The sequence below is a fragment of the Eubalaena glacialis genome, chromosome 3 (assembly GCF_028564815.1).
Source record: "Eubalaena glacialis isolate mEubGla1 chromosome 3, mEubGla1.1.hap2.+ XY, whole genome shotgun sequence".
Lineage (NCBI taxonomy): Eukaryota > Metazoa > Chordata > Mammalia > Artiodactyla > Balaenidae > Eubalaena > Eubalaena glacialis.
Window position 1 is genome coordinate 187,297,090 of NC_083718.1, and position 12,548 is coordinate 187,309,637.

At 38.0% G+C, this 12,548-nt stretch overlaps 1 protein-coding gene across 7 annotated transcripts in view; it reads right to left on the reverse strand.

The window, feature by feature from the left end:
- The window catches only part of KIF1B (kinesin family member 1B), a 144,564-nt gene that overhangs the window by 36,948 nt on the left and 95,068 nt on the right, over positions 1-12,548 (reverse strand). For 4 of the 7 annotated variants that reach the window (XM_061184988.1, XM_061184987.1, XM_061184986.1 and 1 more), the window contains 5 exons: positions 8,845-8,938; positions 7,559-7,707; positions 5,949-6,127; positions 5,656-5,793; positions 4,230-4,478 (listed from right to left, as the gene is read on the reverse strand). In XM_061184988.1, coding sequence (XP_061040971.1) covers positions 4,230-4,478; positions 5,656-5,793; positions 5,949-6,127; positions 7,559-7,707; positions 8,845-8,938 — 809 coding nt within the window. The remainder of the gene's footprint in view (positions 1-4,229; positions 4,479-5,655; positions 5,794-5,948; positions 6,128-7,558; positions 7,708-8,844; positions 8,939-12,548) is intronic. The other 3 variants (XM_061184991.1, XM_061184990.1, XM_061184989.1) reach the window with 1 other exon arrangement.

Sequence of the window (12,548 nt, forward strand, 5' to 3'; positions counted from 1 at the left end):
AAAGTTCTACTGTGGGTTAGATGCTATCAAACAGCACCCTCCAGAAGCAAAAAGCCTACTTCACTGAAGGCTCAGATGATGGCTAGCATATTCCTTTTAGCAATAAAGTATTTTTTAATTAAGGTACATACATTGTTTTTTTAGACATAACGCTTTGCACGCTTAAAGACCAAATGTAATGTAAACATAACTTTTACATGCATTGGGAGACCAAAAAAGGCACGTGACTGGCTTTATAGCGAAATTTGCTTTTATTGCAGCGGTCTGGAAACAAACCAGCAATATCTCCGAGGTATGCCTGTATGCATGTCTGCACCTTTTCCTGCTCTGAATCTACTTTAAAACAAAGAAAAGGAAGATGGAGCGGATTCTTGGGATTTCAACTCCAAGTAATGAAAACAATTCTGAAAATAGACAAAATACACCACAGAAAAACAAATGTTAATAAAACTGAAAGAGCATAAATGAAACATGAATGAAAGTATAACAAAAATAATTGCAAGTGGACACTGAATCAGGTCAAATGATGTCTACTTCCCTTTCAGTCTGCTCCAAAGGTGGGGGAGGGCAATGCTAAAAAAGAGGGATAAAGCTCCATTGTACAAAAATTTTTAAAAGAAAAGTCTAAAAAGGATTACAGACAAGACTCTCAAACATCAACTACTGTGACAGAGTTTAAAGACTACGAATTTGGCATAAGGTACCAAATGGATAATTTCACTTTCAAAGTCAGCACACATACAGACCACCTTCATTTCTTACTGGCATTCCAGCCACTGCCCACGTTCAATGCCTTGGCCATTAAAGAGCCATCGCATATGCTCGTCCCCTGTCTGCTGTCCTCTCTGAGCTCTACTACCCACCTCATGCCTTTGATTTCACATCTTATTCCAAATACCACTCTCTTATGACAGGTTCCCCTAGTGTTTTATGATCTCAGTAACACACAACTCCATCATTGCTATGATTTCCATTTATTTATGTAATTATTTGTCTGTCTCACCCACCAGACTGAAAACCCATGAGGGCAGGAACCATGTCTGGTCAATAAATATCTGGTGAGTGATTGAACATCACTCATCACTATGTACATAAGTGAATAGGAAAGTGATCTGTCCTCTATCTTTAAGTAGAAGTGGAAGATTTTTCCAGAAAAACGGGTTAAACCAGAGGTAGAGAAGCAAAGCCATTCAACTTTATATTAGGTTGATTTTTCAAAGCCATACTCATGATGGATATTAACTATATAGGACATGTTTAGATTCCTAACCATACTTAATTTGTATAGCTATTTTTATACTTTAAAGTAGCTACTCAAAAACAAGAACCCCTGTTTTAAATTACAATAAAGTACTGTTTGAGCAAACGTTAAAGAAGAATCTCCTTTCTGTCTATGGCAACGGCTACTCCAAAAGTGGAAGAATAGGAAGTATTCTTGTGAACTTCCCTTTCTGGAAGAGAGAACTCTATAATTCAGTGGCAGTGGCGTGTGCATCGGCGCTGTGACTACACAACTGCACAGTCACTAGACAGCTCCTTGTCTTATTATTATAACATAGGCTTTAGTCCAAAATCAATGCTTTGGGCTCTATAAATGTTCTCTTATGAAGTTTTTTAAACTGGAATTTTTATAATTATTCTTCATTCTTGAGAATCCTTGTACCTTGACCTAGCAGACTGAAAGAGAACAGGGACGAGAGAGGGGAAGATGTAAAGGATGTATTAGCATAAAGTTCTATGAAGTTACATAAAAAGGGAAACAAATTCTGTCAACATAAAGATAATAAAAACCAGCATAATTATGATTCTAGTTACAGAAAGAATGTCAGTTCAGGTACTTAGGTCACAGAATAACCAGGAGACTTTTAACCCAGAACACTAGCCTAAATATTTTACATTTCATTCCAAATGATGATGGATGATTCATAACATCCCAGCATGCCATAAGAGAATAGCTAAAGGGACAAGCTCTTTTAATTTTCATATAAAAATTCACCAGAGGCAGCCAAGGCCATGAATCAAAACCTATAAATGGAATTTTACAAAAAACTGGAAAATTTTATGAGTAAATTGTATTTGCAATTATGTGCCAATATGGGAAATCTAATCCCGTGAATCACAAAAACAGCAAATAAGTTACTCCTCTTACACAGAGAATGACTGGTACATAACTGGGTGATGTTGCATTATTACAAATTGTTTGTAGGTAAGAAATGCAGTCAAGGGTGAAAATAAAGAGCTATCCTTCACTCTGCTGACTGCTATGATTTCACCTTCTCCCCTAATACTTTTCTTGCAAAGCAGAGTCAGTTTTAGAACCTGGGAACCCAAAGAAATGGAAAGGTCAATTCCTGAGCCATAGCTCCACAAATAATTTATTTGAAAATCAAAGTAGAGTTGATTGCCTTATACCTACACTTAAATCTGATATGATTAAAATGAGAGAAAATACATATATCTTAACGCAGAGAATTTCCGCATTATGTGGGATTTTCATACAACTGACTCAAAATACAAATGCTTCTGAGTAGAACTCTGAGTAGAACCAGGATATTCATTTTGCTAGTGTGGATGAAAGAATACAAAAGATGAGAAAGATCTTTAATGCTTTTTCTTCTCCCTACCTAACTCCTCATTTTATACTTCAGAACCTAACAGGCCTCAGTTTTAGTTGCTTGTCCTAAGTTAGGTCAGTGTTCTTTCCACCACACCACATAGGGTGAAGCTACCTACTCCTCATGTGTGATGATGTAGATCAAAGTGAGCAGCATGAGAAGCTGCAAGACTGGCATCAGGACCAAGCAGTTTGTGGATAAAAACTTGATTCCAACTTCCGACCCTCTCAGAAGAGGATGGAAACAGCCATAAAGTAAGGAAAGCATTATGGTCCCATTATTTGTACACAGAAGTACCTTTCTCAATTTTAACATAAATCAGCTTCTCTGAAATTCTAAGCATATATTCCTGGCAATACACCAGACAATATTCATGGTTGTATAATCCTTTATATTTATTCATGGAAAAACTGAATAAATGCCCCTTTACCATTGTAAAACCCCAAGACTGTCTAACAGTACAACCCACAGTCATAATTGAGGCTTTAATTTCTATCAAAAAGCTTATCTTTTCCCCCTTTCCATAAAAGTGATCATCTTCTACATTATTTATTTAGTTCTCACCAGGTAACCAACACCACACTCTGAGCTGAGTTTTAGAACCTTGTGTCCCTAATGGGTCAGGAGACTCGCTGCACTTTCATATTTTTAGATAACTGGTGCTTATCCACTAATACTAGCGTAATTTCCCTTATTTTAAAGGGTTCAACAATATGTGGTTTTAATGCAGCATTGAAATTAAATCAAAACATAGACATAATTTTTCGTTAATCCAGTGAGTGCTGCACTGTTGAATTTGTAACTAAAATTACTTCAGCATGAAGACTGGCTGTAGACAAAGACCCCAGTATTAGGAACATGTGCCTGAGAGCTCTGCATCACTGACAGATGGGGCCAGAGACAATGCCTTGGTTTGGTAAGCTGAACTTAACACAAAGCAGTGTCATGGAGCACTGAACAAATATCCATTGTTGATGGTTTCAACTGATAATTTTATGAGATTCATCATTATAATGCCTATAGGTAAAATCTTAGCACAAGCCAAAGATCTATGAAACTGGTCAAAGAAAGGCATCCATTTTAGTTAGACAAAGAGGAAACTTCACGCTCTTGGTTCTTTTCTGGACTCACAGACTAAGCAAGAAGTAAACCTAACACTACTCCTGATTCCACTTCTGTCCTCGCGATTCCTGCTGATGCCACGAGTCCTTTCAGCCCAGCCTTGGACTTGCTCTGCTATCCTTCTCACGTTGCCCCTTTTGCTTTCTCACTCACATTCCCACAAAGAGGAAACATCAGACACAATAACATTCTTCAACTCCGTAACGGTGTGACTCTTAGCTTTGATTACTTTCTCCTCTGGGGTCTCCCCCTTCAGAACAAAATTACTGGGCAGTTTAAGACAAGGAATCCTCCACAGAGAGTGTCCACACGCTGCCGCATGCTGTACCAAGTAGGCCAAGTACCTCACAGACGCTGCCTGAGGGCTCTCTCAGCCAGATCAGCGTGTCATGAATTGAACTGGCTAAAGCAAAATTGTTCAAAATTGCACAAGGAGCCTCTTTAGAGCAAGAGCTGGTCCCTTTTTGCCTTTCTCACTTTAACCTCACCAACCTTCCCACTAAAATGAACCATGGGGATCTGTCGTAAAACGGGTCATGCCCATCACTGAAGAGATCTGATCCCTCCTCCGTCCCTGCGTCAGAGCCGGTGTCATCCACGAATGCCTCATCATCAAAATCCTCCATCTCATCTTGCTGCTCGTCAGCCAGCTCAGTGATGTCGGAATCGGCCGTGGAAAAAGTGGGGGAGGGCGTGCGGTCAGCAAGGCGCTCATTCACACAGCCGTGGAAAATGGGGGCGCTAGACACCAGGTAAGATACCGACGGACACAGCCAAGGAGAGAGGAATAGTTGGTTAAACAGGAAGCTACAGCTGCCAACAGGACAGAACCCACTGGGGAACCAAAACAACACAAGCAAGTGGAAAAGCAAAGGGATAAAATAAGCATAAATCATCTGGCTCAGGTGAAATGGAACAAGGACTGATCCTTGGAATGAGAAAAGCAAAGGAAACACATGAGTAGAATATCCGAGGTAAATAATGTGCTGTAAAACATTTAAGTTCTCCAGTTCACACAAAAGATCAGCAGCCAGGTCTCAAAGGAGCCACTCAATATTAGGTGAAATAATAAGGTTTAAATCTTTATTCCAATTCCCATGTCATCTCTGAGCAGAAAACAAAACGGATGAAATGGTATATGGCAAAGCAGGTATGTGCCTTGCTTGGGTAAGACGTGTTTGGCCAATTCATCTCTTTGAAAACGCTCTATCAGAGTAGACTGGAAAAGACTTACTTCATTTCTACAAAATACTATGACTTCAGCTCCACCTTTTAACCCAGTTCCTTTAAAACTGTTGGAAAGTTTTTGCAATTAGAAAATTTTTCAAATTCTGAAATCATTAAGGTGAACACTTACACTTCTCTGCTTTAAAAATTCTAAACCTCTAAGAACGTGACTCAATATGGACTCACGTTAAATGCTGAAAGTAAAGTATACACAAAAAAGGCTCAGGTGGATTACTAAGGTGTGCAATTATTCACTCTTGGCAAAGACTAAAGTGAGATGAACTGCTTTAAAAATTAAAATGAGGACATCAGGTCATGGAGAGATTGCAGTCTGATAATAAATTGGACGTCATGCTGTGATTTTAAACTATGCAGGATACAGACACAGGTTTCCTTTTTCTTTTAAAACTATCTTGGTCAAGTGTAAGACATTTTGTGAGTTGACAGGCAGGGAAGACTGTCAGTTACTTTGACTGAAAGTCCGAAACTTAAAACAAATGTGCCTGTTGGATAAAACTAAAGGGAAATATACCAAATGACACAGTGGCTGTGTATGAGTGGATAAGATTATAAATGGGACTTTTTTATACTCTTTTTCTTTAACTTTCTGTAATATCTGCTGAGGCTTTAAACAATTAAAATAAAACCATTCATTACCTGAAAAGAAGACATCAATAAAATCATTACATACCTTCCTACAAGTTTGAACCAATGGAATCGATCATAAAATGGATCGCTGCCAGTCATGGTGGTTTCACTTTCATCTTGGGCGCTGGAGGCCATCTCACCTGCCCTGTCATACATCTCTCGCATCAAATCCAGCCTCTGCCTGTACAGTAACCATAAAGTGTGCTGGGTTAATATCACAAGGTCACATCAAAATTTCATCTTGGAAGTATCTTCCATGTAAGATTTTAAAAAGCTGCTCCCACCATTTAATGATATTAAATAAGAATAAAGGCTTCATGCATAACATTTTCATACTTAAGTTTTGCCAAAGACCAATAATGTGTTGCTCCGTTTTTCAGATCCTGGACTTCCACGGCCACCACTGTACGAGGGAACGGTCTGTCTTCCTGAGTTTTTTCCATCTCAGTGGGAAGTAATTCAGGAGGCAAAGGGGAGTACAACGTGTCAGTCAGAAGAACAAATTGAAACTGCACCTAAATGGAAGGAAGAAACCATCGACAAACGGCCTTTCTGTTTTTAGCAAGTAAGTTTTGGAAACAAGGCAATAAAATCACACCCGATGGGAAGGAGGTCAAACAGCAGCACGTGCTTGACAGCTTGTGATTAACTGAAAAAAGTGTCCACTTGTATATTAATCATTAAGCTATTTACAGACTTTGTTTTCCTAGCCTGGCACAGTGTTTTCCCACAACCTAAAATCTCAATAAATATACTTTGGTTGACTGAACGAAGACTTCTGTAGAGAACAAAAGGTGGACCCAGGAGTGCACCGTCTAGTCTCTCACTAATAATAGAGGGTGGAGGCATGCTAAGGTTTTCCATTTTAAATTCAGAGGATTACAACTATTGCTCTTAAAATTGTTACCACAGGCTAAGTGCTTTGCATTCATCATGTCATTTATTTCTTGATACCACCCTATATTTTTACCAACTATTAATGAAATGCTAGATACAGCTGTAAGACAAAAAGATAGTCCCTGCCATCTTTTTCTCTATTTGAAGAGGGAAACAGTTAATAAATGATTACAAAGTGAGATGGGGTAATGAATGAATAAGACTTATCTTATTAAGACTTATTAAGACTTACCTTAATACTTATCTTATGTCTTATCCCCATTTTACAGAACTAGAATATAGCCCTCGGAGAAGATAATGATTTTTCCCAAAGCCAGGCAGTCTGTGCTCTTACCTACTTCATAGTATTGCCCCCCCCCACCGCCCCCTGTAAATCTTAGCCGTCAGGAGACTGTTAAACTGTGGGACATACAGAAGAATAAATCTAAGATGTGGTGTGATGTTTCAGTAATATTAATTACCACGTCTAGGCACTACTTCAGCACCTTCCATGCATTCACTCTCTCATCTCTCACAAAATCCCTGGGTGGCAGGCACTGTTGCCAAATCCATTTTGCAGGTGAGGGACTGGAGGCCTGGGGCTATTAGGGTCAAACAACTGGGAGAGCTGGGGTTGGAACCTGGGTGCAGAGTGTACGCGCTTGTCCATTACACAAAACTGCCTCTCAGACCCTAGAAGATGAGAGGGCACATAGGACTTAGAAGTGCCAACTTAATGGTAGAAAACTAAAAGAAAATTGAGATTTTCAGAAACCCAAGAGAAGTATTTTGCTACTAATATGTTTCTCTAGCTCCTGTCAGGAATACGGTCTCCTCGCTTGTAAAATAAGCTAGAAAACATGTTATTTTAAAAATTTCATTTAAGAAATATTTAATTAGTACCTACTATGTTCCAGGCACATATATTAAATACAGGCATATATAAACCTGTTTCACAGCAAAAAGCTGCTGAGTTCACCCAAGGGAAAGGTTAGCTCAAGATGAGGACCATGAAGCCCACCAGGCTCAGCTCTGCGTCCAGATGGTCCATGTTCCCACACCCTCCGTACCTTCTTCTTCAATTCCACACTGATGGCATTGGCCTCCTTCAGGTAAACGGCATTGCCCCAGAGTAAGTCCCTTAATGAGGTAAACTGGTGAGACTTCCACTTCCGGAAGGCCCACTGGGCCAGCTCAAATTCATGTTGTGTCCAAGGAACTGAAAGAGCAAACGAAGTGTATTGAATGGTGATCTCATAACCATGTAGAAATTATATCCCTCCTCTACCTCATCTCTTTCATCAAGTATTTTCCAGTTTTTCTCCATTCTTTTTTTCTTTTTTAAGATACACCTTAATGTGTGGCTTATAATAAAGAAAAACCCCTACAATAGATATATTTGAAGTTGTACAACTTCAAATATATCTATTTTTCTTTCTAGTACAGGAAAAAAAAGGTCATATTTCACATGGATATTTATTTTTTATTTTTAAATATTTATTTATTTTGCCTGCACCGGGTCTTAGTTGCAGCACGTGGGCTCTTTGTTGAGGCATGCGGGATCTTTAGTTGTGGCATGCGGGACCTTTTTTTTTACTTGTGGCATGCAGACTCTTAGTTGCGCGGACTCTTAAGTTACGCGGATTCTTAGTTGCAGCACGCCTGCGGGATCTAGTTCCCCGACCAGGGATCGAACCCAGGCCCCCTGCATTGGGATCATGGAGTCTTACCCACTGGACCACCAGGGAAGTCCCTCACATGGATATTTAAAAATAAAGAATTTAGTACATAAATTAAGAGTTCCTTCAAAGTTATTATGAAGACTTGAGATTACTGAGAGGTTGGGTAGAAAAATTAAATGTGATGAATGTTCATACTGCATTGTAAGGCGGTAACTAACCATTAAAGCCCTAATTCAACTAAGAAATTCTAGAAAACTTAAGACAGGTAGGCAGGACTAAGCAATGTGATTAGCAATCTGCCAGAAATAGCTTTAATGTACACTGATATATTCCAAAGCCCTCACTGGGAAATCCATGACATAAACCAGAAAATAAAACAGAGTATCTTAACAAAGATTAAGTTCTATATTTATATGCAACATATATGTGAACTTCATATGTACAGTAATATGAGACACTTTATATAAATTGCCCAAGAGATTTCTATGGAGACTATGCTCAGATGGCTTGTGTTCTAATAGACACTATGAGCCCCATCCCCACCTCACAGAGTACAGCCTGGATTCTCAGCATTGAGCATCTTTTAAATCATCTTTAAATCGGCTCAGTAATTTGACAACACAGATCCGAAACATGTATCAATACAGAGGAAAGTTTCAGTCTCTATATTTCACCTTCTTCCTCCTCTTCTTCCTCTTCAGTTGTTTCTGCTGCCAGGGATCTCGTCTCCACCTGCTTCTGCAAGGCCTGCAATTTACTCTCATAATCCTGAACGAAAAGAAAGGAGATAACATGTAGGAGAGAGAGGACATAAGAAGGAAGGAAAAGAGAAATGAAAGGAAGACTGGGGCAAGGTAGAGACTGCAAAAGACAAAGAAAAGAGAAGATTGAGGCAGGAAACAACAATGAAAAGAAAGACATACAGAGAAATGCTTCAGAAAAAAGCCATAAAGCACGCAAAATAGTCTGCAATGGGTAAATGCTTTAAAAGATCTTGTGTTCCAAGGAATTTAACTGCAGTCTCTCTGTTTCTACTCCCTCAGACTCAAGAGTTCTTTACTTGGGGTTGTGGTAGAGGAGAGGAGGGATTTTGAAGGAAAAAATGCATGTGTCCCTTAAATGTTAAAATACACTTAAATAGTATCTTTACACATCCAAGAACTCTGGAGAAAACAATACTGGAAAAGATTAAATTCACCAGTATTGCCAAGAGTTCTAATTATCTAATTGTTTGGATGGGGAAAAGAATTCAGACTGTAGACCCTGAAGCTCCCTATGGATGAAATATTACTATCTTTGCAGCTGTAGGATGAGTTTAGCCTTCAGGTAACCAAAAGATCACAGTGCTCTTAGGATTGAAATAATCTATATATTGCATTTATTTATTCAATAAAGAAACTTTATTTCAAAATGTACTATTATAATATAAAATGTATTACTATATTTCAAATCATATTCATCCTTCCTTCCTCCATCTTACTCCATGCAGTCTCAATTAGGGTGATATCACTCCTAATAGGGAAAAAATGTGGTTCTTGGGGGATTAAAAAAAAAAAAAGTACTCTTTTTATGTATAAAGCACAAATATTCATAGAGTGTATAAACTGATATACTATATATCTGACATATTAAAATTGCATGGTGGGGAGAGATTAAGGAAAAAAATGTCTAAAAAGTTTCCTTGGAGTGTTAATGAAAAAAAAAGCTTGTGTTTTTTGACAATAAAACAAGTTAAGAAAAAAGACCTTCACATAATAAAACACCAAATCACAACATAAGCACAGCATTTAAAAAATATACTAGCAGGCTTCCTGCTTCTCTGGGAGTGGCCCGATTCCAGGCTGTCATGGTTTAGGTATGACTATGTACTGTTTTCAAACAGAGCTCTCCAAGTCACAAATCAAATATTCCACGCATTACAGAGGACCACTGAAAGCCTCGCTAGCAAACCCCGTTACAAAAGGCGCTCCCAATGGCTATGCTAAGAGGGATGCAAATATTCTCCAGGCTCTAGTCATTTATCATTTAGTCTCACAAAGGAAGCTTTCTCTCTTTAGTGGAGCTGGCAGTGACCAAGAGCCAGCAAAAAAGCTTTTTAAAGACATCTAAACACACTTTTTAGGAGACTATGTACTGTGGGAAAAAATAAAAATAAAAATATAAAGTAGCAGGTAAAAAGACTGGGGTTTTGCTCCTGGCACCTGCTCTTATTAGTCTTATAATTCTGGGAAAGTTAATCCTTTCTACACCTCATTTTTGCCATCTTTAAAATGAAGATTTTAGTGTTCGACCTGCCTACCACACAGGACTGCAGGAAGGACCAAATGACAAACCATTTAAAAACGCAAGTTAAAGTCCTCTTAAATGGTAACACACTATCAAAATGACAGGTAGTGTTTTTTAAAAGTTTCTTTTCTAAGTACGCCTAGCCCCCAATCCTGGTTTCTAAATACCATTCCCCACTAAAAGGAACCAGGGCTCCTTGTGAAAATGACTGACTTCAGATCTGGAGCAAGGAAAATACAAGGTAGCCCCAGAATATCTTGGGCCAGAAAGCATGGAGTACTCAAAGACCGATGGGGCCATTTCAAAAGGACAAAGACTCCCATTGGCCAATAAATAATAATAACAGGAAAAGAATATACAGCACATTGAGTATAAAAAGAATCCATGCGCCCACAGTGATACTGAAAGAAGGAGAGAAAAAGGGAAAGCTCTTCTTTACCAAAAAACAAAACAAAAAGCCAGTTAATAAATGCAGAGGGAATGACAATTAGAAAATCACTATATTGCAACCCTAGATGCAGTAATTGAATCAGGCAAGTATCATTAATAAAAGCCAAAACAATTGAGCGAAAGGTGGATGGAAAACAGAATATTCACACAATCTCAAGAGCCTACTAACAAGGAGAAAGAGCTGGGAAACATCACATTAACTAAATTTATTAAACTTTAACATTACTGATAACAGGACAAATTGACATTTTATGTCTACTGATGTGAAGCAAATGGAAGTACACAATGTAACATTTATAGCATTTTTAACAAAAATGTTTACCCTAAATCTAATCTTGGGGAAACAATCAGACAAATTAGAATGTGGCCTAGACTCTTCAAAAATACCTGTGTAACAAAAGATAAAAGAACCATCAGAACCAAATGCAATCAATAAACCGTGACTGGATCTTGGATTAAAAAACATGCACACACACACTTCCAACATTTATATTTTTTAGACAATTAGGGAAATTTGAAAATGACCTGTATTTTACATGATACTGAATCAGTATTAAATTTTTGGATGGGATAATGGTATTAAGAGAATATCCTTGATTTTAGGAGATACATGTGTATTTAGGGGTAAACTGACATGATATCTATAACTTACTTTCAAATGATTCAGGAAAAGTATATAAACATGGGTATACAAAGGTTCATTGTACTATTTGTTTTCAAAGTAAGAGGTTGGGGGTGTGGTTTCTAAAAAACCTATGTTATTACATAGAATTCTTTCAGCAAAAAGAGAAAGACAGCTGATTTATGGAAAAAGCATCAGGTGGAAAAAAATGTTAATATCTTAGCTTGAGGATTTTGTTGTTTTTCACTTTTTCCCCAATTTCTAAATTACAGTAATATACACATAACATAAAATTTACCATCTTAACCACTTTTAAGTTATGAAATACGTTAATAACATTGTGCAACCATCATCACTATCCATGCTCCAGAACTCTTCACCTTGTAAAACTGAAACTCTTTGTCCTTTAAATACTAACTCTCACCCCCGCAGCCCCTGGCAACCAGCATTCTACCTTCTGTCTCTACAATTTTGACTACTCTAGGTATCTCATATAAATGGAATCATACAATTGTGACTTTCTGTGACTGGCTTTTTTTTGAGGACTTCCTCAAGAATAGGTTTACAAGCTGGTCAAACTACCAATGAAAACAAAAGCCTCAGATTCTGACAGTTAAAGTATAAGGGTGACTTTCCCTAAAGGCTGTGGTTGTGCTTTAGTGGCAGTAAAGCTGACATAAAAAGATGTTCCATAATGCTATAGACCTAAAACTTTAATTGCATTTTGACCAGGGAAAATTTCTATAAGCAGCTGGTAGTCCAAATGTCAATACCATTCTTGAATTGGCCTCTTCCCCAAACCAGGCTGCACATGAGCTTCCAACAAGGATATTCTGTATGCTACCAGAAAAACTCTAAGCCCTGGATTTTCCTACAACAAACGGATAAAGAGATTCAGATACTACTGTTCTGCTGATTTCATGGGGAAAACTAGGACCGTTATGGAAAACACGCTAAAAAATAATATATTTTCCAGGAAACTTCCATGTTTATAAAAACTCCCAACTAACTGAATATATG